Source organism: Penicillium crustosum (assembly GCF_028827405.1).
Source record: "Penicillium crustosum strain IBT 35664 chromosome Unknown utg000003l_segment0_segment0, whole genome shotgun sequence".
Classification (NCBI taxonomy): domain Eukaryota; kingdom Fungi; phylum Ascomycota; class Eurotiomycetes; order Eurotiales; family Aspergillaceae; genus Penicillium; species Penicillium crustosum.
Window position 1 is genome coordinate 3,398,304 of NW_026623124.1, and position 26,895 is coordinate 3,425,198.

Genomic DNA, 26,895 nt, shown 5'->3' on the forward strand with positions numbered 1-26,895 from the left:
TTCTTCAGATGAATATCTGATGGTGGTCTCGTGTAGTAGTAGACCTTTGGGGGCTAAATTGTCTAGATTTATATGTGTGAAATATTCCTTTCCAATGTCACTTCCACCAAAATAAACAACATGAGGATTCTTACCGAAGTAGTCGACCGTCTGGCAGCTGAACAGCCGGACGGTCTTTGGGTGAAGGCTGGGGCACTAGACAATGGAGTTCTATCCTGGAGTGACATTACCTGGTCCCAACTAGCCAGCGCGGTTGACTACATCTCGCATTGGATGGAAGCTCGACTTGGACCCCCAGCACAAAACGAGACTATGGGGTATATGGGAATTAACGATATCAGATATCCCATCATGATCCTCTCTGCAATGAAGATGGGGTACAAGATTCTCCTATCATCGCCCCGTAACTCTCAAGATGCCCAAATCTCTTTGCTCAAATCGACACTATGCAAGAACTTCCTCCATACACCCGAATTCGCCCCCCCAGATGCAAGCCTTGGCCATGCACCATTCAGAGCTCAACCTTGTTGAGATTCCATCTCTAAATGAGATCATGCAGCCCAAGACTGCCTCGAACCCGTACTACAACTTTTGCCGTCCTCGAAAGGATGATGTTGCACTTATCCTACACTCTAGCGGGTCAACAGGCCTGCCCAAACCCATCTTCATCCGGACCGGAGCCCTGGTAGCTGTGGATACCATCACCTCCATGTCCGCTCCAATCGGTCGCAGAAATATGCACGACGAACTATTCGCTCCTACGCTGATGGTGTCAATGATGCCCTTTTTTCACATAATGGGAATTGTGACGCTAGTCCGTTCCATATATCACCAAGGTCCACTGGCTCTGTTGCCCCCCGGGCAGCCAGTCACGGCAGATCTATTGATTAATGCGATATTTCAGGAGAGGCCAAGTGTGGCAGCATTTGCACCGTCCATCCTAGAAGAAATCTGCAACTTACCCAATGGCCTCGAGGCGCTGTCTATGCTGGACTACGTTTTCTACGGTGGTGCCCCACTGGCGCGCTCCTGTGGTGATCAAATCACACGGGTCACCAACTTGCAAGTCACCATTGGCAGTACGGAGATTTTGAACGCACCCAACTACCTAACCCAAGAACCGGATGACTGGGAGTACTTCGAATGGAGTGCCGAAGCAGGCATTGTCATGGAACCGGCAACGGAGCGCTCATTTGAGATGGTGATCAAACAGAAAATGGATCGACGAAATCAAATTGTCTTCCACAATTTCCCTGAGCTCTCCGAATGGCGTACCAAGGATTTATTCGAACAACACCCTACCAAACCCAACCTCTGGCGATACGTCGGAAGACTTGACGATCTTCTGGTATTCAGCAACGGGGAGAAAACGAATCCCGTGGCGTTTGAAAAAATCATAGAGGGACACCCGTGGGTGCAGGGAGCGCTCGTCGTGGGTTCTGGCCAGTTTCAGGCTGGTTTAATCATAGAGCCACACGCGGATCGGAAAGGAGTAGACGAGGAAGCTTTCTTTGACGAGATCTGGTCATGGGTGGAGAAAGCCAATGCTGGGTGTCCAGCTCATGCAAAGGTGTGGCACTCCATGACCATGGTGGCTACCCCGGAAAAGCCTTTCAAACGTTCGGCCAAAGGCTCGATCATGCGCAAAGCGACCTACGAGCTGTATGAGTCGGAGATCGCACAACTATACAAGCGACAGGACGAGTTCTCGGTCCACGAATCCGATGTCATCGACGGTCCAACTGACCTCGCCAGTATCAAGTCTGTACTCAGAGCGGCACTACGTACATGTCTAGCATCGTCTACCCGGGAATATACCGACAACGATGACATCTTTGTTGGTGGATTTGATTCCTTGCGCGTGCTGCAGATGAGCAAAATCCTCTCAAGAGTCTTCCGTGTGAAAGTGTCAAGTCAAGCATTCTGTCCGCCACGGTTGATATACAATAACCCAACCATAAACCAACTATCTCGAGCCATCCAACAGAGAATCACCCACAACGACCATAACGCTATTAAAGTATCACCAACCTTGATGTCTAGAGAAGAAAAGATGTCAGCAATGATATACAAGTACACAAAATTGCTCCCCACCGCCCCAGTAACTGGGATCCCACCCCCATCTGGGAAATACAAAGCAATCCTGACTGGTTCCACGGGCTCCCTTGGGACATATCTTCTCCACTATATGCTACAAAGCCCGTCATTCGAACATATTTATTGTTTCAATCGCTCGGCAGATGCTGAATTCAGACAAAGGAAGAGCCTGCGTGACCGAGGACTTGATGTGAACGACCTAGCCGAAAAGGTTGATTTCCTCACTACAGACCTAACTCAGGCACAATTCGGTCTTTCATCTAGCAAATACCAGGAACTTCAAGAAAATGTCAATGTTTTCCTTCACAATTCTTGGCCTGTCAACTTCAACAACAGTCTGGAATCGTTTGAGTCGACCGCTATCATTGGGGTACGCCAATGCATTGACTTTGCGTTGTCCGCGACGCATCGTCCTCATATCATGTTTTCTTCTTCTATCGCCAGTGTCGGGAACCAGCATATCATTCGAGATGATGGCCCTATTCCTGAAGAATTCGAGGATGATGTCTGTCTTCCACTGAGACAGGGGTATGGGGAATCCAAGCACGTCGCCGGTTCTATTTTATTCCGAGCAGCGAGGAAATCGGGATTGAGAGCAACCGTTCTCCGTCTGGGCCAGTTAGGAGGTCCCAAGGACGGAACTGGAGCTTGGAATAAAGCTGGTAAGTAGTCCGTTCTATACATTTTATAGACATCCAGAAAATCACTAACGAAAAATCAAAGAATGGCTCCCGACTTTGATCGAGACATCCAAGTCCTTACAAAAGATTCCAAGCACTCTTGGAGGCCACGACGCAATCGACTGGGTCCCCGTAGATGTTGCAGCTCAATCTGTGATAGAACTCACGTTGTCCCGACTTGAGGACGACTTGACCAAGAATCAACTATTCGACTGCTTTAATATTGTCAATCCGCAGATTGTCCAGTGGAATGATCTTGTGCACACCGTCTCTAGTTTTTATCACAAGCAGGGATGTGCCATGGAGGAAGTCGAATACAACGACTGGCTTAATGCATTGAAGCAGATTGACCCTGTGTCCGAAAATATCGATAAATACCCGGGCATCAAGTTGGCCGAATTCTATGAGGATATGGGGCAGTTGGAGAACCGAAAGGTACACCTTGCTACAGACCGGTCGTTGCTCAGGAGTGGTAGTTTGGCCAATCTGCAGCCTCTCAATAGTCAGCTTGTTGAAAGATGGCTGGAGCACTGGGCCTTTTGATGGGAGCAGACTGACGTTAGACTATTGTTAATACAAGGATTTAATTCCACATCGTTACTCCCCTTCTCTCCACTCTCATCTAGGACTCCAGGGATATCTATCCGACTTCAGTGGATCCCGTACACCGCGATGACCCCGGCAACGACGTAGCTAACTGCCTTTCCAGAAGCTGTAACTATGAATAGTCCAACAAGTCAAACCTAGTACTTACATACCTAAGTAGAAGAACGGGTCTCACTAAGCATCAGCGTTCAAGGGCAAAGAAAATACAGGGGAGATCAGGATGACACTAGTTTGCTGGGCCAAGGTCAAACTTTATGGATCTACGCCGGTCAAGAAATTTGATGTCCAGGATTTTTGGAGGTCATAGATTGAACATGCGTAAATCGTCGCTCAGAATACAAAAAGCCAAGCACCCAATCAGCCGTCTTGCAGGGTATATTGGCAGGACAGGAAAGTTCAAATGAAAGGAAATGATCAGGGGTTTATTCTGACTGGGAAGTAGTTGAAGAGTCCGATTCCGAGTCAGAATCTTCATCGAGGACGATTCGTCGCATGACGCTCTTGTCGAATAAGTCCAAGGCGAAACGTCGAGCTGGGAGTCTATAGTGATGACTCTCCAGGATGCATAAAGTCTTGCGGAAGAGATGGGTTTGGTGGAAACGCTCGGGTTGTTTGGACTTTAGGCTGTGGTTGAGAATTGTAAGCAAATGTAAGAAGTCGCAGAAAGAAAACTGGGGTCTTACATGTGGAGATCAGAAGCAGCTCGTTTGGAGAGCACGGTGTTGCCCATATCAACGATCAACTTCAAGATCCGTTGATTGGCGGGATCAGAGTCGGTGGTGGCTTCCTTGAGTTTCTCCTTGGGAGTTCGCTTCGATCTGTAATCAAAGCCAGGGAAGGAAATCTAAATGGATGAGCATAATGAGACAAAAGCGAATGGACGGATGATACTCACCAAGAATAGTTTTCGGAAATCTGTAGGGAGGCAAAGTCCCAGTGAATCACCCTTTTGGTCAACGCCGGAATCCCAGCCCAAACCCCGCAGGACTTGAAGTCCGTGTCGACTGCGAGAGATCAAACCTAAAACGAAGAAAGCAGTCCCTCGCATAGTGAGAACTCCTGCACTGGTTGCTATTTGCACAATGCGTTGGATGATCTCAGCATCCAAGAATAGTGCGCCAAGCTCCATTGAGCCGACATTACCGACAGCCCAGAGACATCCTTTAGCCTTGAGAAGCATTTCGTTGTCTTCTTCATCCAGCCTGAAATCACGAATCGTCCAAGCAAACTCATTGAAGTGACCTGACTGCTCCAGCAGCTTACACCCCTCGGCAGTTCGTGCAAGTTCTCGGTAGAAATGCGGTGGGACCAACCCAATATCCTGGAGGTCTACCAAATCCTCGGGGACAAGGCTGGCACGCCGCGGTTGCTCGACGTAAGCTCGGGAAAGAGCAGCCTCAACAAGTCCAACATAGCTATCGTTGCGACCAAGGAACCAGTCGTCCATCTCTTGGGTGATATAATCCAGCCCATCCAGATAGTGATATCCCACGGAAGTTGATAGGAACCGGAGAAGTAGGGGTGCGCCAATTTCGCCCAGATGATCGAGGGAAGGTCGACATTTGACCACGAACTCGAGATAGTCCCGTTGATTGCATGCCTCTTCCAGGATTTTCACGGCAACCTGACAGACTGTGACCTCAGGATCGTACAATTGGGTGACGAGAAGTTTGACCACCCATTCTGCATTGCCGATCGCCACATGAGGCGAAAGAGTTACATCTCCCACTGCATATTTGCGTAGAAGTCTCGTTGCAAAGATCCGGATTTCCTTGGAACCAATTGTCAGGGCCTTTGAAAGCATGACCCGGAGATGACTTTCGCGGCTGTAATCCATGTTCCCTAACAATGTCTGAATGAGATCATTTCGATCTCGCAACTCAATGATGTGATAAAACATGTTGAGCATGTGCCATCGTTCCATCATGAGCAGCCCGTTGACATCGCCACTCAATGATCCTAGCATCGCAAAGTAGCCTCCACTTAGAGTATTGGCCATCTGGTCTTTGGAGAAAAGCGGGGACTCAGACGTTAGCCCACTCATGCGGTCCAGCTGGGCCAGGCATTCTGCAACCTGGCGAAGGAATTTGTTCTCGGCCAAATACTTGGTGCCCTCGGGAGTCGTAACGAGAGTGCGCATGAGAACACAGCCGGTTCGGACATATCGTTGGTTTGCCTTGGTGTTTGGAACCAGAGCGAAGCGATATTTGAAAGGCCGGTAAAATCCAATGAGACGTTTCATGAACTTGGAGCCTTTGATTGCCTCGTCCATTCTTTTTGGGTTTGTGAGAGGACCCTCCACCAGGCGGTGGATAATGTCCCATTTCCACTTGTTGAAGTTGACGGTGTTTAGGACATGAGTTTCCAGGATGGCATTGCGGAACTGGGTCTCGTCCATGGAAGGACTCATCTTGTCTTTTCCCTGCTCAATGGGAAGCAGAGAGCCCGATAAATCAGTCTCCATGTTATATCGGCCCTGCCCACTGGGATATCCACCAGAGCGTGCCAATGTCCGATTGATGCTATCGATTTGGAAGATAGTTGCGGTTGAAAGGTCATGGTTCTCAGTTTCAAAGTCAACAGCGGGTGGGATTAGGTGTGGAAGGACTTGAAGTTTTGCGCTGACGGCTTGGGGTAAGGAATGATGGGCGAGCTTGAGAACCTCCGTTAATAGCAGAGTTGCTTTACGCCTGAGGGATAGATCCGATTCATCCTCGATGACATCGGAGAGAACCTGTACTTGGTCAGCTCTTTACTAATCCAGATCTGAAAAAAAGAAGGGAAAAAAAGAATGCATACCTTTGGGAGCCCTGCCTCGACCAAACCAGCCAGGATGAGAGTAGAGAAATGAGCAGTCAGATCGAATCTGTTGCTATTAGTGTCGTTGAAAGCGCGGCTGGCTCTTGATGTTTCAAGGTCAGAGCGAAGGTTTGAGACTCTGCCATAAGTTGTCAGTCGTCTACCCGCAAGGAAGGATGACGACCAGGAGGGAGGCTTTATTCGCAGAGCGTCAAATAATAGCTCCATAATCAGGTCTCGAGCTATGGGGTCATTGTAATGAAGCGAATCGAGGAGAGAACGTAACGGCTGCGAGTCATGTCTTGCAAGAATAACCAGCCCGGGCCAAGTCTTAAGCATCGCAGAAATTGCCCGCGCTGCAGACTTTAATCGCCCATTGCGTAGTGTGTCAGATAGTGAATCCGTGAAAGGCGTAAGGACAGCCTCAAGTTCAGATCCTTGGAGAAACTTTCGACTGCGGGGTGTGTCCACGACGTGCAGAAAACTTGATATCAGAGATTCCGAGGCGCCAAACGTCCCTTCTGCAAGGGCATCATGCAAAGCAGCGAACCCGCCAGCAGAAGCAACCAGTTCGGGGTCTTTGACCAACATTTCAGCAAGGGTCATGATTGAAATGTTCCGAAGACGATCTTCATGATGTTCAGCAACAGCAACGATGGTCCGCACAACGGCGCGTGATATCTCTCGGACACCATCTTTAACATCCAGGAAACCTCTCACGAACTTCAATGCCTGTTCCCTCTCGATGCTTGCCTTGGTTTCTTTTACCAGGGACAATATCACGAGCTCATCGGTATGGAGCGTTCTGATGATTTGTAGGGATTTACGATCAGCAATGGCATAGCGTGTTAATCGATAACCCGCAGCTACCACCTCTTTGCTGTCACTCAAAAGCATCACCTGAACCCGTAGGCCAAAAACAGGCCATGCAAGGTCATACTTCAATGTGGGATGTCGTTTGAACAATTCAACCAAGCTGTTGGCGCGTTCGACATAGAAATCAGGAGACATCCCCTCTATCTCCAACGCCTGCAGCGTTTCCGAGAGGACATAGGTTGGCGACTCTACGTCGCCCTCGCCATTTTCTTCCCCGTCACCATTGACCGAGCCGGTGGTGTCTTTATTTCGAGATGGCGAGCGCATGGGGCTAGCTCGGAAAAGGCTCGAAAGGCGGCTGCTGCGTGGAGGAGTCGAGGTCGGCGCCTGCGCACGTAATATTTCTTCTTCCAGTTCATGCTGCAATTCGGCCAGCTTGCGGTTCGATGAGCTCAATTCTGACTCGACTTTGAGACGTTGCTCTTTAGTTTGCTTGGGTGGTTTCGCTAGCAGCGCCTCCAGCATATTCTCAGTCCCGCTCTTAATCTTAAGCTCCTTCGCGATCCTGTCTCGAAGGAAAGCCTGTCGCTGCTCGGTTGTGTGAAAATCCTCCTCGTCGATCGATCTGCTGGCACGTCTATTGTATTGGCCGTCCGCCCGGGGTGTGACACTGCGTGAAGTCGTGCTTTTGAGCTCCGAGCTGAAGCTACCTGGTCGGCCGCTGGAGGGTACCAACGAGGGTGCTAATGAGGGCACAAATGATCCTCCCCGCCCACCCATGTTGCTGCTCCCTCCAGACTCGGATCGCCTGTTCCTCCCAATTCGTGATATACCATCCTGCCAGCTCCCATCGGCGGAGCCGCCATCTTGACTGAGCGAGGAGCGTCCATCACTCAGTGCACGATGCTGAGTCGACGCGGAGTATGCTGAGTTGTGCCCGGAAGCCATAGAGCTCCATCTAGCCTTGCTGGCTCGCTATCATGTATCGCGGGTGTTCTGAGTATCGGATTGCTGCATTGAGGTCGCTTGTTTTAGTGGGAGGGTCGAGCGGAGCGGAGCAAGGGTAGTATGGGGAAGCGTAAAGGAGGGGCGCAGTCACAGGTCGCCTGATGTTCAAAGGGAGACAGTTGCCATGCCCACCTGTGAGAAGGGTGATCGTATTTTTAGCTTGAACCCAGCAGTGATCGTGAAACTGCTCTTGTTGTCCCACTACGAGATGCTCGACTGGACCAGATCTGGAGAAACAAACTGCTGACTAAGGGATCTTATCGCTCCAGCTCTGGAGCCCTACCAACACCGCACCATGCGTGAAGAACGGGGTGTTGCTATTGAAGGGATTCTCTTTTCTTATTTAAGAAGGTGTAGTCATATCAATTGGTTTTCATTTAATTTACGACGGAATCCCGCCATCATAGATTCTGATAAAACTACTTGGTATCCTCCCGTTCTTCCCAGTCTTGTGATAAAATGGACTCACAGGAATACCTACATGTAGGTATCTTATAACTGCCGTTATCAGTTCATTAGTTGTTGGAGGTGGTCTTCTCTAGGATGGTCTTCATCATCTCATTGCCAAGCTTGGCAGCTTCAGGGAAACGCGGTGCGAAGTACTCCGCAATGCGCTCAAACCGGTGACGGTAGGACTCAAAGTCACCGAAAGAAACGCAGTCGGACCATGCCTGGTGAAAGCATCATGTTAGCATGAACTAGCGTGTCTGGCATGGCTCGGAGAAGCGCTGGAGATATTGTCCAAAACATACCCTTGCAGCAAACGTGAATTCCAAATCATCCGAGCGGAAGGTGCTGTCATCAATTGCAGTATCCAGTGCCTCCTCGAGGAGGTCCTGGTTGCGGAACAAGTATTCCGTCACACCTAACCAGAGACGGAAAAGCTACCCAATATTAATATAACCGTGGTCTAGCAATATCCTCACCATGGCTGAGTACATACCGGCGTAGAACAGATCATATGATCATAAGGGACAATGCCGAGTTTCGACCAGCAGTCAACAATAGCAAGCAGACTGAGATGGCTGTTCGGCGGCGCCTTCTCACGCGGCCGATTAGACAGAGAGAACCGGTCCAGTACCTCGTCCTTCAGTAACAGATCTTGGCCTTCTGAGCCAGGTCTGAAAACCGACGCACCTGCAGCCTTCACCCGACGTTTGAGCTCCTCCCTCTGCCCTCCAATCATCAATTTGTACAAGTCGGTGACTGACTCGGCGTACTGGCGAATTTGCTGCTTCGCTGCTGGATTGAGGATGGCAAGCCCGGCATAGACGTGCCATTTGTTTGAGTAGATACGCAAGGTGATATTAATCTTGACATTCTCGATACCGCCCACCCATCGTCCATGCTCCCAGGGGAACTGATTGTTGGCCTGCCACGCGGTTCCCATGCTCAGGAAAGCAGCATGGGTGACAGCCTGTGTATCGGCGGTGATCCGGTCGTGCATCTCGCCGGTAAGATGGACATGTTTGGAGCCGAACGAGGAGAGGATGTTTTCAACGAATTTGAGGCTTTCGTCCGATGCTCTGTGTTGGATGAGGACCTAGATCACTGCGTTACTAATGCATGTCCGATGAAAGTATAGAATCCAAGCTCGAGATTGTCCATACCAGAGGTTGGCCTTGCGGATTCACTTTGGGACCGTGTAGCGAATGGCAAGATACAATCTCTACATCCGAGGGCAGGTGTTTTTCGAATGCGGCGAGCTCTGGAGCCTTGCAAGACGTTTGACCACCGACAATAGCACCGACCTTGGTTGCTTGAATCGGAGTCAGAATGAACGTGGATTAGAAGCAGACTAGCGGCTCTGGTTCGAGACATACATAATCCATACTGCGCCACGACCTTGTCGATGACTCCAGCCTCTACACTGTACAGAATGTAATCGCTAATTCTTGAGACGAGGTGTCCATTGGGAAATATGGTGACTCCTTTCTATATGTACAATGAGCTTCTTGAGCTTTGGGTGGCATAATCCCAGCCGGGGGACGTACTTGAGAAGCGAACTCTTGTTTTAAAGATTCAAAATTCTCAGGTCTATCACACGCGTTTATCCTTGATATCAAAATGCAAAGTTAGTTATTTCAGGTCTAAAAGGATTAGTTGTAGGTTTAATGGGAATCTGTAAAATCTTTTCACTTGTTAGTGTATGTTTTTCAAACAGCAAAGTGAAGGTGTATAGAGTGAGATTGAACAGGATCAGACAAAAAAAGTTAAGGTAGCGTGGGTTTAACATCACCGACAGCCAGCTGGTTAGCCATCAACCAGAATGGTGTGATGGCGCCAGCCAAACCGTACTCGAGCCAAATGCACTCATGTCATCATTCGAGGGGAGGGGCAGGTAAAGGAGGAGATAGCTTACCATTTGAAGCATGTTGGGGTTGTGTTTTCAAAAATGGGGGCCAGTTACCTCCATCCTGCGTCGCTCAGGCGCTGGGCATACATTTTGCCCATATCGCCCATACCAATGATGCCAATCGAGGCATCTTCTTTGGTGCGACCCATCGCGACAAGCGCGCCTGGAACTTCAGAGGAATGAGGTGTGACCCTTAAAAGCCAATAACACTAATAACCACTAGAGGTTATTTGGAACCGTTCAAGGTCCAAGCTGGAAGGCTGCTCAGGTCTGGGAAGATCAATTGCAATGTTGAAAGGAAATGAGTTGGGCAAACGAAAATTTTAAATACTGCGCCGAGCTAAGGTCTTCACCGCCCACCGGGCCGACGAGAATCCGCGTACAAACATGGCATATTGAGCCTAAGGCATCCAACTCGCTTGAGACCTACGAGCCAATCACAGTGCGTAATTCTCCCTAGGGCACACACCCACTTTTTTCTTCAACATCCAGGTGGGATCAGATCCGACTTTTCCTTCCTTTCTGTATTCCATCCACACTAACCACCAACAGTCGCAATGGCCCCCAAGACTAAGACCCCCGCTGCCGCTAAGGAGAACGTCTCCCTCGGCCCCCTCGCCGGTGATGGTATGTTTGAACGAAAATTCGAGATGAAGAAGTTGGAGCAAGAACATGAGATCTGACTATCTACACAGGCAAGCTCGTTTTCGGCGTTGCCCGCATCTTCGCCTCCTTCAACGATACCTTCGTTCACGTTACCGATCTTTCGTGAGTCGCCCTCTATCCGCAATTCTCGCGCATTCGAACCATCCAATTGGAGTTGAAATCGAGCGGAGTTGAGACGAACGTAACAAAGGATCATGTTGACTGACAATTGATTACAGCGGTCGCGAAACCATCTGCCGTGTTACCGGTGGTATGAAGGTCAAGGCTGATCGTGACGAGTCCTCCCCCTACGCCGCCATGTTGGCCGCTCAGGACGTCGCTGTCCGCTGCAAGGAGCTCGGCATCAACGCCCTCCACATCAAGATCCGTGCCACTGGTGGTAACGGCACCAAGACCCCCGGTCCCGGTGCCCAGTCCGCTCTCCGTGCCCTTGCCCGCTCCGGCATGCGCATCGGTCGCATTGAGGACGTCACCCCCACCCCCTCCGACTCTACTCGTCGCAAGGGTGGTCGCCGTGGTCGCCGTCTGTGAGCGCTTGCGACTTGGTCTTTCTCTTCCCTTTGCAAGTCATTGCATCGCTGGGTTGGAGGCTATTTGCGGGCTTCTCCTGCATCTGTGGATGGAATAAACGCGAGGAACGGCCTTGATCGCCTGGTCTTCAATTTTTTTCATACGCTGAAAATCAACTCTCTCGGGTTTTGATGTTGGATTAGGTAGTGCTAAATCAACAACTTGACCTATATATTTTGGATTATTGTAAGCTCTTGATGAGCCTCGTAAAATGACGGTAGCTATAGTACATCTAGACTTCCGGGGCCTAGCGGGGAGCTCCCGTGGGGACCTATGGGAGGGACATGGTTTAACAGTTCGTAGTTCTTGTGATTTATAGATGTGTTGATTATGTTATTATTATATTTGTTCTCGTAATTTAATAAATTATTACAGGTTGGCAACGACATATACTTCGTTTAGTCAACGATGTTCTGAAGGATATATATGGAGAAGATCCAAGTCCGGTTGTTAAGAACCAGAGAAAATTCGCCTCCGCAATAGAAGGTAGGACAGCATTTATCCGGGAGCTCTCACTTCCAAGTTTTCATCCTCCTCAAAGCTCCAACTTGCGCGCAATCCCCAAACCAAAACCCTCCAATCCGCACAAGACGGGCGCAATGTCCACCCACCAGCCAACCCCAACAATCCTCCTCCCGGACCTTCCACCAAAAACCCTTGTCGGCATTGACCTCATCACCTTCACATCAACCCCTAACTTCCACGGAATTCGCGACCTTTCCCCAGGATGGCACTTCCTCTACACCGGCGCAACAGAGACCCTCTCCCTACGCAGCGGCGCATGGTTCTACATCGGTGACATCACCACCGCAGGGAAAGGGAGCAGCGACACAGCGCTTGTCACGCAAGGCCGAAACAAAAACGGAACCCAAAATGCACCGGTCCCAGAGATCTACATCTGGAAATGGTGCGCGAACACAGAGTCCCTAGTAGCGCTGGACAGTGAAAGCGACTCCGCTCGCCAGGAGAGCATGCGCTACAAGGCGAATCTAGGTTCTGTGTGGCAGAGTGGCGGGTTATTCAAATATCGCAGTCGGATTGCTCCCTCGATGCTTGTCAAGCCCGTGCCGCAATCAGAATCTGGCGAAAAGAACGAAGAAGACAAACCCAAACCCGAAATCGAAGCTCGCATTCAAACCGAAGATGATGCGCAAACCGAAGAAAACGGACGGAGGGATTGGTCTGGACTAACCAACCGCATTTCACCAACCCTTCTATCGCGCGTTATTGGGAATCCGGAGGTCGATGTGGACGGTCATCCGCGATGGGTGTTATCGTCTGCTTCAACGGCCACCCGAGACGCGGATCATATCCCCGGCATCGACTCGCCCGCCGAGCTGGAAATAAGCGAGGAAGCGGAACGCGAATTCGGTTTCATCCCGGTTGATTTGAAACGGACGTGGAGAGAGGGTGCTGTCGGGCGCGAAAGGACTGAAGCTGCGAAAGATCGGTCTTGGGCTCTGGGAGACTTGATCGATCGGTATGCTGGGGAGGCTTCTGGGGGGGAATCAGTTGCTTGGGGAACTGCAGTTTACTTTCCTCATGGTGCTAACTATGATGAACTATTCGTGTTTGCAGCAGTGGAAGCGGCTTCTTGAGCTCATTCTTACGTCCCGGAGTGCAGTCCTGGATAGAGAGGCGTTTATGAGTGAGGTTATTCGGATTCTGTCGTTGCAGCTGCAGCGATGTGATGATGTTGATGGTGGACTGTTTGAGATCGATGGTGATGAGGGTGGTGCTTTCCTCCGCGATCTACTCATTAAGCTGCGTCAGTCGGTCGATGACCTCGTTGGCGATAGTGCTTCCGAGGTCAAATTGGAGCTTGACAAGCTTGAGGAGTGGGTGAAGGCGGAATATGACTGGGAGCTTCGTCGTGGGGCTGTCGTTCGCCGTGGTATGCTCCAATTGGAGGACGGTGAACAGGTCGAAATGGACTGGGATGGGAATGACGAAGACGAGGAGACTGGAGAGTATGCCCCGGTGATTGTTGATATGTGAGATGCGAGATTAGGACATTGAATTCTGTTCTATTTCTGCGCACTCATGAGATGTGTAAAGTAATTGATGATTTCTTTTTGATTCCCAGCTCTCGGGTGCATTTACCGGCGTCTTGTTACACTCTACAAATCCAATAATAGCTAGGATGACAAAAATTCAATGAAACAGGCCGATATTCTATGAGTGCAGTTTAAAATCTATATACAGTCCAATTCTAGCATCCAAAATACCGGCCATGATGCTAAGCTTCACAAACCCGCCTAAGAGGCATCAACCCAAAAAACAAACTGCTTGCAAGTCTAAATCTAAAACCATCTATGAATCTTTTTATCCATCTATTGTCCCTCATTCTCGATGGTGTAAGCCCAGTCGTGCTCAACCTTGCCGAACATAATGGCCTCGAGCCACGACTTGATCTGCGCAGCATACCCAGCAGGCTCGCCGTTTGCAGGCAAGGTGTTGATATCAGTGTCCTCGTTGCGGATCATGGCAACAGGGGTAATGAAGTACTAAAGGGTGAGATGTTAGCATATAAACTCCAACAAAGAAACAGACAATTGGTCAACTTACAGCAGTTCCAGAAACGAAGGACTCAACAATACGGCCCTCCTTAGAAGCCTTCTCAATATCATCAATGGTCAAAGTACGCTCGACAGCCTCAAGCGGCGCAAGATTGCCAACAAAGTTTTGCGACAAACGCTCGCGCACGAGCTCCAGAACACTGCGACGGGTGACACCGGGCAGAATGAGCTGGTTATCAAGAGGAGCAGTAACAAGCTCGAGCTTGCCCTCAGTATTGTGCCAGACAATGAAGAAGTTACTGGCGCCAGCCTCGGTGACCTGGCGGTCCTGTCCGAACAACCACAGGATCTGGTCGAAGCCCAGAGCCTGGGCTTTGCCGTGAGCCTGCAGGGAAGGACCGTAGTTGGCACCGAGCTTGGCATAGCCAAAGCCGCCGGGCCAGGCGCGGATGCTATCTGGGGAAGAGGCGTAGAGTCTAAGGCCCTTGCGGGGCTCGGCATCGGGGTCCTTCTTCATTTTGGTGAAGTCGGGCCAGGGAACGGCAATAATGAAGAGGAGGGCTTCCTTGGGCACTTGGACGCCGAGGTGGGGACCGTTTCCGATAACGGTGGGACGGATGTAGAGGAACGAACCGGGGTTGGGGAGCCAGCCTAGATGCAGTTATTAGTAAATAACTCTCATTTATCTTGTAGGCAAGTAGCCGCCTGGGGAAGGATATTAGAACGTACGGGGACCGTCAATCTGCAGCAGCTTAGCAACAAGCTTCTTCACCTCGTCGGGCTTAAATCCGGGCAGCGAGGAGCGCTGCGAGCTGGAGTTCAGACGCTCGCCGTTGCAATCGGGGCGGAATAGGCGCAGCTTGCCATCGTATCCGCGGTACACCTTCATTCCTTCGAAACATTCGGTGGCATAGTGCAGGACCGAGGCTGTGGGGGGGATGCTGAGGTTCTGGTAGGGCTTGACCTCGGGGGTCTCCCAGCCCTTGTCTGCGGTCCATTTCACGGTGACCATGTGGTCAGTGCAGTGGGAGTGGCTCAGCTCCTCTGGGGAGCCGGGCAGAGGCACATCGCGCAGGTTGGTTGAGAGAGTGATGTTGAATTTGGAGCCATCCAGTTCGGCAACGTGAGGAGCGACAGAACCCATGATGAGATAGATGGTTGTGATTGATCAAGGTTCTTTCCTTGAATATGCGGGGGGAGAGGTTCTATGAGTCACAAGACGATCAACGGATGATCTTAAGGAGAAAACGAAGACTGCAAGGAGAATGAACCTACCTTTTTAAAATATGTCCACAAAAGAGAAATCCCATTGTTCTTTATAGAAAGCGGTTTGCCCCGGAGAACCTTGGAATGCCCCTCGGAACCGTCTTTGGCCCAAAAAAAAAAGTTTTCCAACGCCGAACGGTTCCCGGGGGTATCGCCTCATCTCTATTTGCCACGAGAGACATTTCTACATTGCCTGTTGTACAACATATGTTGGATATTGAAAAGGGATTGATGTCTTTGGCACTTTGGCACTTCGTAAAATCAACTCCCCAAATTCCAGTCGAACTTGCCCTTCACTCTACTATGAGCATTCTATGAGGGGTCTCATACTGGCTATCTTGAGGCCCACTTTTGGCATCTCCGAGGATAGCCGCGTTGATATCGATCTAATTCACTTACAATATTATAGCATTCCACCTGGCGAGCATTGATGTTCTGGGATTTCATTTCATATACTTAGGGCAAAACTGGTTGATTTGTGTGACTTCTATATTCAAAGTCTTGGCGCTTTATGCATAATCCTTGCACTTGCATCCTTCATCTTCAAACTTCAGTTTAGATAGTACACAACAGGCATATTACCTTTTGTAAAATACATATGTGTATCCTATGCAATTGACCAAGCATAGCAAAACAAGATGCCATCGAAAATCTTTACGGAAATGATATTTTTATACCTAATCTACACTAACCATGATAGCTAAATGGTATTTCCGGCTACACCGCATGACGAACATGCAAATAACCATCCATCTTGAAACTCTACCAACTGCTGCAATGATCAAGTGAAGCTATATAATTGGAATTGGCGACAACGACCATGTACAAAGTAGTTAGATATGAAGTGACAGATATCGCATAGCACATTGGATATCGTCGACTTTTCTACACGTTATGTATATCTCAATATATATATCTCCAACCCGTTGGCTCCATCAAGCCCAAATAAAAGAAATGGTCTCATTCCTACTTTACCTATATCTAAATACCAAGCAGTACTTTCTTTATTTTCACAATTCAATTTTTGCCAAATGGTGGACTACACAAATCGCTGAGCACCCCGAAGAGAGACATGAGATCAAGATAAGGTGCGCGATCAATGCCCGGCGCATTATGTCCCACGATCTGTCTTGGCTCACAGCGGATACTCCTGGGAAACTACTACAAGATCTTATCTGATATTCAGCTGTCGCTCACTGTTTGACCTATGAGAAGCTAGCCCACATGAGACCAGATATGTTTGGAACGTGTCTACGGGCCTGCATAGTTGCAAATGATCTAATGAGGTGGGATGATTTGCTGCGCGCTGCGCTTGACATCTTCAAGTCCACCCGCGACCCCAGCTGGCCCGAAGATCCCAAGGTGTGGTGGCTGTCCAAACATGCTGACTACGGGCTGTGAAGTGAAGCAGCTGTCTCGTCAAACAAAATTTCCAACAAGACATCTCAGCAGCTGTACTTGACGCCGCTCAAAAGTTCAAAATTCCGCACAACAACAGCGACAGGTGGGGGGAATATCGGCTTTTATGGGACATGGATAAATCCCATTACCCTCGCCTCTCTCGAGACCAGTGATTTGTACCTTGGTGACACAAGCGATGTTGTGGACAGCAGATCGATGCTCGTACTCGTGGTATCGAACTCAATTACTAGTACGAAGAGTGTTAAGAAGATCGGGGAGAAATATCACAAAGAGCTGGTTGAGGATATCATTCTCATATTCGTCCTCGCCCCCCTACTAATTCCTGGCGTGGGAGAGCTAGCGAACGAGGCGGGATTGGCCGCCATCGCGATCACGTCGAGGGCCATTGGTGCCGCCGGCGATGTAGGTTTAAGCATTTATGGTATCGCGAGGGCGAAGGATAGTGGACCTACTGGAATTCCCCTTGCTATTCTGGATAGACTTGATGTTCTCGACATGGTGAAAGCTCCTGGGCTTTTTGCGAAGGCGGCAAAGGCGAGAAGAGCAATGACCCCCGAGCATATTGCGACATTGGGAGGCGAGGTCAAGAGCGGAATGGCCCGAATTGATAAATTAAAGCAACTCTGCCGTTAGGTGGACAGGTTGGTAGCTGTAAGCTATCAATCCTCTTGTTTCTGGAAGAATCTCGCTATTAGCATGTATCTATCTAGTTCGTTTTTAGACTGACGTGCCTGTTCTACTTGAACGTGCTTGCTGCAAATAGCAGAATGCATTACGTAGCCAAGTATCTACACGTTTATCTTAATTATACAATTTATGATCCGGTGAGAATTTATTATCCGCTGGGGCACACCAATGCCAGCCAGTAGGTGTGAGTGGAGCTGACACGATTAAACCATAGCTGGATGAATGATAGTCTGCGCTACAAGTCCAGGCTATCGATTCGAGACAAGATGCCACAAAAACGCAGTAATGCTTTGTGCATGTCAAGAACGGACCGAGACTGTTGTTACAGCGATTGGTCGGCGGCTATCACTCACCACGAGGTCTGAGTATACTCGCAAAGGAGTGATCTACCAATTTCCAGGATGGTGCTTCCTTGATATGTGACAGATCTCAGGCCAATAATATAGACTGGATACTGACATGTGCGTATGCCGCAAGCATCGCTTGTTGGTATCCGATGATTGGATACAGAACCGACCAGGTTAAAATCAAGGGGTTTGTGAGAGAAATCAGGATCCAAAGATGGAACGTAATAATATGACGTATGGGATCAGCGAACTATTGTTTGACCCGTATCGTAGTACTTGCACCTGGTCTTGTCCTAAAGATTATAAATGACTCAAAAATAAAAAGAAAGGAAAAGAGCAAACATGGCCTGCGTAGATTGTACGGAGTACAACATAGAATGGCAGGTGTCAGAAACCAATGCCTCGGTGGAGATATGCAAGAGTTGGGTCTATTGGGTTGAATAGAAAAGCAAATAACAAAAAAGACCTTGGCAAATTTGGGTAATTTAGATACTTAAATACCCCGCTACAGCTGCAATGCATTAACGGGCCGTGGTTCTCTGAAGGTAAAAAAAAGATTAAAAAAAATAAACCTAGAAACTTTAAGATATAAAAGTCAAATTGAGTGTTTATATCTACCTCACATATGTTATTAGTAAGAATAACCACATAAATACATGTGTTCAAACTGCAAATTCCGAGTCATCTGAACGAGAGACGATGGTGTACAAATATACAGTAGTAAACCTTGAAAAAAGCGGGGAGTGGGCAACCATGGAACCTTGAAACCACTAACGGTGAACACACCTGACCAACCAAAGACATCTGGCTGCTTTATCCGAACCATTGAGAATTTAAATGACATCAACTTTTATCCATGGATCCATACCCGTAGACGACCATGCATCTTGTATAACTCCATACAAAGTACATCGAGGGATGAGGAGAAGGGAAAGGGAGACAGATCTAACCAAACATAGATAAGCACATGCAAGCTGATTCGAAAGTGGTCTGGTGCCGAATATTCAAATCGAAACTACCAAACATATCAGCCAAAACTACAGGATAGCTGCGTTTTTATTGTCTTGCTTCACGCTAATTCTGCTTTTGGAAGGAGTCTTCCCCTATAAAGACGAAGGGGTGCTTTCATCACACATGCAGGTGATTAAAATTCGTAGCTCACGTTACATTGCAGACAATTTACACCTTCATGTACTGTACTTTGCGTTGCAGGGATAGGGAAACAGTTGTCGAGAATTGAAATATGCCTGAACACCGGAAAAGAAAGAGGGGGATCTCAGCCGCATAGTCGATCTCACTGGCTCCTGATCCCGGGCATCTAAGCAGGGCTGGAACTTGTCCTGCGGGGGCGAAGTACATTTGTGTTTTTAGAGTTTCAAAAAACCTCAAGCGATAGGGTGTAAAGGAACGGGGGCCCAAGATCAGGCGTTATCTCGAATTTCAGTTTACGGGCATAAGCGGCAGTACGCGACGCTAGCATGTATAGTTATCTACGGAGTAGGCTAAGAGTTAGTAAGTTTGCTTTTCTTATTTTAGTTTCCTTTTTTTTCTTTTATCTTTGCTTTGAGGGAAACACAGGCTTCTCCGCGGAACTCACTATCACTATAAGAGATTGTAAGGTTGTAAGATTAATTAGGACGGCCCGAGAATCTGCATAGCCCTGGAGATAGTGCCGGATTAATAAACTTATGCGGAGACTCCTTCGGAAAATTGTCCCACGGCATGTTAGTAATGGTGGATACACAACAGACAAGATACGATATATGTCTATGGAGTACAATATAAATATTCGAATCTTGAAATGTTGCCTAGGCATCCAAGTGGCTGTGGGTGGCAACACCCCTTAGTGCAGCGTTGCCGGCGACAATACAAACCAGGCTGGTTGCTCGATGTTCAGAGTAACTGACAAAATGCCAAGAAAGAAAATTAATTTTCGCTGGCTCCGATTGGCTGTTGTTTGAACCGCCAATGAAAAGCGTTGGAAGAAGTTATGTGCGATGTATCAAGTAAAAAGGAACGCGTTTAGCTTGAAGGAGAGCAAGATCTTGGAAAACCATAGGGGTAAGATAGAGGATCCAGAAAGTATCGAGATAACAGTATATAATTAAGAATAACATATGAGGATCTGTAGATCCGGTTACGAGGTGGAGGTTCAATCGGGATGCATGTTCTTCCCCTGGCTGAAAATCCCGATTCGATCCACAGCGGAAAAGACTTTGGGACAGACAAGGTTCCAAGATCCTCTTTCCGTATGGAGGGGGCGGATCTTGCATAGTACATATACCATGTGTATATATTTGTTTCTTTCAAGTACTCTATATCACAGTATTGTCCCATCAACCAGTGTGCTGGAATTTTTGGTCTGGGGTTGCGAATCCTACCGTTTGGATCATTTTTCCAGGGTCCCGTCTGGGTTGAAATCTAGATTTTATCCTACAGCGAAGGCTGCAGGTGGTGTGAGCGATATTCTCCACAAATGCTTCCCAGGATACAATATTGACATGGGGGGTTCCTTGTAACATTCATCTCAATTAGTTCACGGAGAAAAAAAATATGGATTGTGGCGAGAAGGGTGGAGGTTATGGAGGTCGGGAGATGTGATTGACATATGAGTTTCCTATACAAGTCAACAATCTCGCAATATAATACCCCGAGTACGGAGTAAATCAGACAAGCAATTAGGGGGTGGAAAGAAAAGGCCATCAGATGAGTAGAACAAACTTGATATTGAAAGAATCCCCTTCCAATTAAGGCATTTATTCCGAGAAAGTATCGAAATATGTAAAGATTGCGTACCGAGGCCCTAAAATGTCCATTTTTACTCCGCAGTGTTCCCTCGTACTGATACATCCCTACAGGGACGAGGGTGGATGTCGCCTTTTTATTATTATTAATTTTTTTTTTTTCCCATAGTCTTTTTCATTCTTTTTTCTCATTCCCTTTTTTTTATTCGCCCTTGATTTTTATCTCGTGCTTTCCAAAAGGTTAGTGCAAGTTAATCCAAGCTGTTAGGGTTTCCATATTCGGGCTGTCCTCGATCTCCCGAATCTCTTGACAATATCTCTCAGGCTAGTCTCAACGCGATGCCCCCATTCACTCATCTACTACATACTATCAGTTTATATTGACAGCTTGCTGAATTTGCTAGCTCTCCAATAATTGCTGAATTTGAGCTTGGCCTACCGGGTTACCCCGGTTGTGTGACGGGGCGTCGAACCTCCCCTTCTGTTTGCCAACGCGACTCCCCTCGCTTTTGGGATCTTGTCACCTGCAGGTAGACTTTGATCACTTTGACCGATTCCAGAATAGTTTCTTTTAGTTGTGTCCCACCTTCATGCGTAAATAACGCACCGCACCGTGACGCCCGTATCATTGCGACATGACACTTACCCCCTTTCTGACATCGTGCTGGTGAGACGTTGGAGACGTCGATTTCGATGGCCCATAAGAGGAAGCGTTAGGACCGTGCTTTAGTCTTGTATAGAGGATCTTTTTGCCTGCACTGTCCCAAAAATCAGTTCCTACAAATCGTTGCTTCATCAAATTCCCATTGCCGCGGAAGCTTCAATCACGGTGTATTTCGGTCAGAAATCCCGATATATTCCTTTGGGAGATCATACTCCGCGAGGCTGATCTTTTGAAAACGAAGATGAGCTCACACGAGAACACGAAACAATTTCCCGCGTTGGCTCCGGGACCGCCGCGCATGTTCGCCCCGCAGACGTCGACTGCTGTCAGTAGGCCAAAGAAGAATTCCACAGCTTGCCTGGCATGCAAACATGCAAAGAGAAAGGTGAGTCAGTGCATCAGTTGATCCCTGTTTTCCCTTTCCGTTTCTCCCTCTCCGTATTGTCCGAAAAATTGGAACAAAATGGCTAATTGTCGCGATCTGCTCGATATAGTGTTCCGGACCAGAATCCCCATGTAAAGCTTGTCGATCCGCTGGCACCGAATGTTTATTTGACCCTACTCGAGACCTCAGACGAAAGGTTGCTGTCAAGCGGACGATCCAGGAGCTCAAAAACCACAAAGACCTACTAGATTCTTTGTTGAGCACTCTCGCGTCGGATGATCAAGTCCAGTTTGACAAGGTGGTGGGTTTGATCCGGAAAAAGGCTCCGCTCAGAGATATCGCCCATGCTGTCGGAGCCCCAGTCACGACATTCGGGAACCTCCAAGAGCTGTTGGATGCCAGCAAATCAGCGGGTTTAGACTTTGGGGAGCATCCCATAGAAACTTCGGGCAACGGGGTGAGACGGCCGTCAGACCCCGGGGATATAGCAAGCTCTCCGGATGAGATTCCAAATATGAAACCTCCGCAGTGGCAAACAGCTAGCCCTTACGCCCCTGTCATACCGGATGAGATCCCAAACATGAGACCTCCGCAATGGCCAACAGCTAGCCCGTACGCTCCTGCCACACCGGATGAGGTCCCAAACATGAAACCTCCGCAGTGGCCAACAGTTAGCCCTTATGCTCGTGTCACACTGGAGAGCCTTTGCGACATACCTCTCTTTGAGGTGCCGGCAAAGCCGTGGACAAAGGTCACAGATGATAATTATTTGGTCTCGCACCTAGTCTCGCTCTACTTTACCTGGGACCACCCATGCTCGCAATTCCTTGACCAACGTATCTTCCTCGAACATATGAAACTCGGGGATCGAGGATCTGAGTTCTGCACGCCCCTTCTCGTCAATAGCATATTGTCTATGGCCAGCGTATGAATCCCATAAATGTACACCTTTGCGAAACCATTAGCTAACCCTAACATAGGCCTATTCTGATAGTCCCGATGTTTTTTCCACCCCCGAGAACGTGTTCTCGCGGGGCCAGAACTTTTTCGATGAAGCACAAAACTTATGGGAAGTCGAAGATGATGGCCACGACCTGCCTACCATCCAGGCCCTCCTCATTATGTGCTGTGTGTATGTTGCCCACTGATTTGTAGCAAACGAGTCATGTTCACGATATTGATTTCTTGCAGACTTAAATATCAAGGACGAGTCAAAAAAAGCTGGATGATGCTTTGTCAAGCAGTTCAGCTAGCACGGGATATAGGACTGTTTGATATCTCAGCAGTGTCGAAAAAGGTGCTGCCAGAGTTGGAAAGGGTTCGCACGATCACCGCCTGGGGTGTCTTCAGCATGAGCTCGTAAGCGCTCCCATCCCCACAGAAACGAGTTATGTCTAATCAACTGGTGCAGGCAAATGTCGATTGAGCTGCAGAAGAATGCTCCCTCGGCATATCCCACATCAGATGTCAAGTTGTGTGGCAGCAAAGACCTTGACTGGACCCCATACCCTCGCTCAAACAATATCACATATGACAAAAAGCCAGCCTGTTTGCCTCAAGTTAGGGATGGTCTGGCTGAGGTCAACATAATTTTACTCGATGTCCAGAAGCTCGTTTCTGACAAAAGTCGGGGTGTCAGTTGTAAGGAGCTGTGGAACAAAGCTCAAGATCCATTCGATCGTTTGACTTCTTGGCTACAGCGCTGGCCGGGTGTGCCCGAGATACAACGAAATTCGGTCCCACAAGTCGTTCTCTTGCGGTAAGCATGACTGCTCTCCTATTGCATGCATCTCGATTGTTTCTGTGCTAATACCGCGTGAAGAATTAAATGTCTCCAGTCTATTATATATCTGTTTGAGATGTTAAAAGACCCTCATCAGCCAGAATCTGTCCGAGACGCCCGGTACTATCAGGTTAAGTCCGCCGAGGAAACGGCGCAATGCCTTCGCACCCATCGTCAGTCATATGGCCTCAAGCATATATCCAGCCAGATAATCGATGCCGTACAGACTGGTCTTCGGATCTTAGTTCATCAGTTGGAAGAAAGCGATGAATCAAGACAGGCATTTGCTGAGCTCTGTCGGTTTGGAACCGCCCTTAGTCACAGGTTTAAGCAAACAGGCGACGTGATTCATGAGATCAGGAAGAATGCACTGCATCTAGGCGTCCGACTGCCACCTGAGGCTATTGCAATCTTCGATGACCCGGAACAGTGGAGGAGTCTTGAGCCCTAAAGATTAGCTTGGCGGCTGTGTTTTTGACTGTATCAATCCATCTCTGCTGATACCAGATGAATGATATTGGAAGAGAATTCATCCTGCTGCAGATTTGGGTGAAACAAAGGCAGAGATGCGGAGTGGAGGTGTTACGACGGCAAGGCTGAAACGAGGGTATTTAGGAAAAGCTGCAATATCCTAGAAAGCCGTCATAGCAGAGCAAGCATTTGAACTAGTCTACCTAACTCTTCGGTGATGGCTAGTGAAATCTTTGCCTTCCTGACACTCCAGTCCAGAGACGACGATGTGCAGTATCACCTTTTGTGGTTTGGAGTGGGAAAAAGGGGGGAAAGAGGCGCCGACGGTGACCGAGGGGAAGGGAAGGGGCTGTCACCTGCAGAAGAGTGTTAGCTGATGAAACGCAACCAGCTGTTGGCCTCCTTACATATTTCACACCAACCTAGTTAATGAAATAACATACTCGAGACATCCTGTTTTTTTTCTAGTCCTGGACTTCCCAGAATTCCCCTAGAAAGTACAAAAATGATCACTGAGTTGAACTGAATTGCTAATGTGCTAAAGCCAACCGCCCTCTGTCTGCTGTGATACCGTTGGGCCCTATTACGTCTGTCTGTTAGGCTTTTATATTTGGAATTGCCACACACACTTTACTAGATGGGAATAGGTAAATACAAGCAAATACATAGTTCAAGTATTTATGTACACCTAGTGCACTAAGCCATACTAAACACGTTTTGGAAACAGAGAGTATACAGTATCACTTTTTATATCAAGACGCGGAATGGCTAGAAAGAAGGTTCAAGTATGTTCAGGATGACTAGAGCCCCTTCCATTAGCATGTTGTACATTCAAGAAAATTTACTCTATCATATAACTTATTAAATTTCTACTTATATGTGTAGGTACTTAAGTAACTACATAATGTAGGTGGTTATGAACCTTGGAAGCTATAGCAACGTTGAATTTATGTGTGGAAGTAGACAGTACAAGAATTTACAGCCAAAATAGCTGACACGCTCAGTACCAGGTACTTACACCGTACGGAGTGCACTATGCACAACCCTTGAAAATTGACATAAATGAGTCATCATCCATACTTTATGCGCAGATAAGATAAGCACAAACACCCAAGCGAAAACCCTCAAAATTCGACTTCTTTGGCAAATCGCACACGCCGACGCTATCCCCCCCCCTCCCCACCTCGCCCCTTCCGCTTCCTCACTGCCGTTTCATCTCGGCCTCTTGTTGCATTTTTAACTCTTTCTTTCCCCCCTCCCACTCAACATGTCCTACGAAGACCGCGCCAATGCGCGCCCCAACTTGAACGATGAGTCCGATAATGAGGAGGAGGCTATGGCCAACGACTACCGCGAGCAGGTCAACTACGATGATGGAATGAGCGAGCTGGACCAGACTTTGTCCCACGGTGCATCGCAGACTCAGGACCTCCAGGCCCAGTTGGCCGCCGCCGCCACCCCGCTGGAATACCAGGCTACTCTCGAGACCAAATTCGCTAGCTACGACAACTACTGCAGTCTCTTCCACTACATCCTGAACTCCGATGGCCCCGTGGACTTGGAAGTTCCTAACGTAGGTACCCCATTTCGCCGACCGATTGCTGAACGCCATGAATGAAAAGTAAAAGCTTGGCATTCGGAAATCAACAGGTCGATTCATCCCTCAAAACACAATACAGAAAACTAATGATGCTTTTTTTCTCTACAATCAGTACTACTGGGCTTGGGAAGTTATTGACGAGTTCATCTACCAATTCGAATCCTTCTGCCGTTACCGCAACCGCGTTGCTTCCACTGGATCCAACGAGGAGGAGAGCCAGCTGCTCCGCGAGAACCCGAACACATGGGGCTGCTACTCAGTGCTGAACGTGCTTTACTCTCTCATCCAGCGCTCGCAGATCAGCGAGCAATTGAACGCCACAAAGCGCGGAGAGGACCCAATGGCTGTCGCCGGCGAGTACGGATCGCGCCCCTTGTACAAGATGCTCGGCTACTTCTCGATCATCGGACTGCTGCGTGTGCACTGTCTCCTCGGTGACTTCAGTCTTGCCCTGAAGATCCTCGACGACGTCGAAATGAACAAGAAGGCCATGTTCGCTCGCGTGATGGCCGCCCACTTCACCACCTACTACTACGTGGGCTTCTCCTACATGATGATGCGCCGCTACGGCGACGCCATCCGCATGTTCAGCCACATCCTCGTGTATGTGTCCCGGACAAAGAACTTCCAGAAGGGTGGCAACAACTACGAGGCCATCGCCAAGAAGAACGACCAGATGTACGCCCTGATTGCCATCTGTGTCGCTCTCCACCCCACCCGTCTGGATGACACCATCCACTCGGCCGTCCGTGAGAAGTACGGCGAGCAGTTCTACCGCATGCAGAAGGGTGGCCCCGAGGCTCTGCCCGTCTTCGAGGAGCTCTTCCGCTCTTCCTGCCCTAAGTTCATCAACCCCACTCCTCCCGACTTCGACAACCCAGCCTCCAACGTCGACCCTGTCGACCACCACACCGCCATCTTCATGGATGAGGTCAAGAACACCCTGTTCAACCCCACCATCCGCTCTTACCTCAAGCTCTACACCACCATGGACCTCAAGAAACTTGCAGGTTTCCTCGAGGTGTCCCCCGAGCAGCTCCGCTCGTGGCTGCTCGTTAACAAGCAGCGCAGCCGCCAGATCCGCTGGGTCGACGGTGGTCTCCTGGATGGTGAGCCTGCTATCGCCAACGATCTCGACTACGCTCTTGAGGACGACCTGATCCACGTCAGTGAGACCAAGGCCGGCCGCCGTCTGGTCGACTGGTACCTGCGTAACCTCGCTCGCGTCTACTAAGCGGGGCCTGTGTCTCATAAGTGTGCCGAGAGAGTTGAAAAGAAAAAAAGCGAAGAGTGGTGGGAGCCTTCTGCTTAGAAGAGGAACGGACATGACTTGAGATGAATTTTCTTTCTTTTTCTCTGCCTACTTTGTTTTTTATTTTCCATATTATACTCATTGCTCTCCTCCCCCC

General features: G+C 48.8%; 9 protein-coding genes across 9 annotated transcripts; 6 read left to right on the forward strand and 3 right to left on the reverse strand.

Annotated features, from left to right (window-relative positions):
• Window positions 1-120: 120 nt before the first annotated feature.
• Window positions 121-3,320, forward strand: N7487_008370 (uncharacterized protein; the record flags this gene model as incomplete). Its single annotated transcript, XM_056876100.1, has 3 exons — window positions 121-377; window positions 454-2,759; window positions 2,821-3,320. The coding sequence occupies 3 exons, from the start codon at window positions 121-123 to the stop codon at window positions 3,318-3,320; spliced, it is 3,063 nt and encodes a 1,020-aa protein (XP_056728288.1).
• Window positions 3,321-3,735: 415 nt separating this feature from the next.
• On the reverse strand, window positions 3,736-7,946 carry N7487_008371 (putative cytosolic regulator Pianissimo; the record flags this gene model as incomplete). The annotated part of the gene is made up of 4 exons (XM_056876101.1): window positions 3,736-4,007; window positions 4,067-4,227; window positions 4,279-6,117; window positions 6,183-7,946. The coding sequence occupies 4 exons, from the start codon at window positions 7,944-7,946 to the stop codon at window positions 3,806-3,808; spliced, it is 3,966 nt and encodes a 1,321-aa protein (XP_056728289.1). The 3' UTR covers window positions 3,736-3,805.
• Window positions 7,947-8,521: 575 nt separating this feature from the next.
• Window positions 8,522-10,511, reverse strand: N7487_008372 (prephenate dehydrogenase (NADP(+)); the record flags this gene model as incomplete). The annotated part of the gene is made up of 7 exons (XM_056876102.1): window positions 8,522-8,677; window positions 8,759-8,890; window positions 8,950-9,549; window positions 9,617-9,765; window positions 9,830-9,941; window positions 10,001-10,061; window positions 10,417-10,511. The coding sequence occupies 7 exons, from the start codon at window positions 10,509-10,511 to the stop codon at window positions 8,522-8,524; spliced, it is 1,305 nt and encodes a 434-aa protein (XP_056728290.1).
• Window positions 10,512-10,919: 408 nt separating this feature from the next.
• On the forward strand, window positions 10,920-11,559 carry N7487_008373 (40S ribosomal protein uS11; the record flags this gene model as incomplete). The annotated part of the gene is made up of 3 exons (XM_056876103.1): window positions 10,920-10,989; window positions 11,058-11,130; window positions 11,247-11,559. The coding sequence occupies 3 exons, from the start codon at window positions 10,920-10,922 to the stop codon at window positions 11,557-11,559; spliced, it is 456 nt and encodes a 151-aa protein (XP_056728291.1).
• Window positions 11,560-12,197: 638 nt separating this feature from the next.
• N7487_008374 (AAR2 splicing factor family protein) lies at window positions 12,198-13,596 on the forward strand (the record flags this gene model as incomplete). The annotated part of the gene is made up of 2 exons (XM_056876104.1): window positions 12,198-13,078; window positions 13,233-13,596. 2 exons carry the CDS (start codon window positions 12,198-12,200, stop codon window positions 13,594-13,596), a joined length of 1,245 nt encoding a protein of 414 aa, XP_056728292.1.
• Window positions 13,597-13,858: 262 nt separating this feature from the next.
• Window positions 13,859-15,261, reverse strand: N7487_008375 (branched-chain amino acid aminotransferase, cytosolic; the record flags this gene model as incomplete). Its single annotated transcript, XM_056876105.1, has 3 exons — window positions 13,859-14,105; window positions 14,167-14,768; window positions 14,847-15,261. The coding sequence occupies 3 exons, from the start codon at window positions 15,259-15,261 to the stop codon at window positions 13,932-13,934; spliced, it is 1,191 nt and encodes a 396-aa protein (XP_056728293.1). The 3' UTR covers window positions 13,859-13,931.
• A 1,403-nt stretch (window positions 15,262-16,664) lies between these two features.
• On the forward strand, window positions 16,665-17,438 carry N7487_008376 (uncharacterized protein; the record flags this gene model as incomplete). The annotated part of the gene is made up of 2 exons (XM_056876106.1): window positions 16,665-16,745; window positions 16,836-17,438. The coding sequence occupies 2 exons, from the start codon at window positions 16,665-16,667 to the stop codon at window positions 17,436-17,438; spliced, it is 684 nt and encodes a 227-aa protein (XP_056728294.1).
• A 4,050-nt stretch (window positions 17,439-21,488) lies between these two features.
• On the forward strand, window positions 21,489-23,866 carry N7487_008377 (putative C6 transcription factor; the record flags this gene model as incomplete). Its single annotated transcript, XM_056876107.1, has 6 exons — window positions 21,489-21,632; window positions 21,742-22,557; window positions 22,613-22,764; window positions 22,824-22,991; window positions 23,044-23,391; window positions 23,455-23,866. 6 exons carry the CDS (start codon window positions 21,489-21,491, stop codon window positions 23,864-23,866), a joined length of 2,040 nt encoding a protein of 679 aa, XP_056728295.1.
• Window positions 23,867-25,084: 1,218 nt separating this feature from the next.
• Window positions 25,085-26,895, forward strand: N7487_008378 (putative eukaryotic translation initiation factor 3 subunit EifCl). Its single transcript, XM_056876108.1, has 2 exons — window positions 25,085-25,459; window positions 25,599-26,895. Exons 1-2 carry the CDS (start codon window positions 25,154-25,156, stop codon window positions 26,718-26,720), a joined length of 1,428 nt encoding a protein of 475 aa, XP_056728296.1. The 5' UTR covers window positions 25,085-25,153; the 3' UTR covers window positions 26,721-26,895.

Excerpts from the sequence above, each read along its gene's own strand:
- N7487_008378 (XM_056876108.1), top strand. The coding sequence starts at position 25,154 with ATGTCCTACGAAGACCGCGCCAATGCGCGCCCCAACTTGAACGATGAG. Across the intron at positions 25,460-25,598 it reads TGGACTTGGAAGTTCCTAAC|TACTACTGGGCTTGGGAAGT; the intron begins GTAGGTACCCCA and ends CTCTACAATCAG.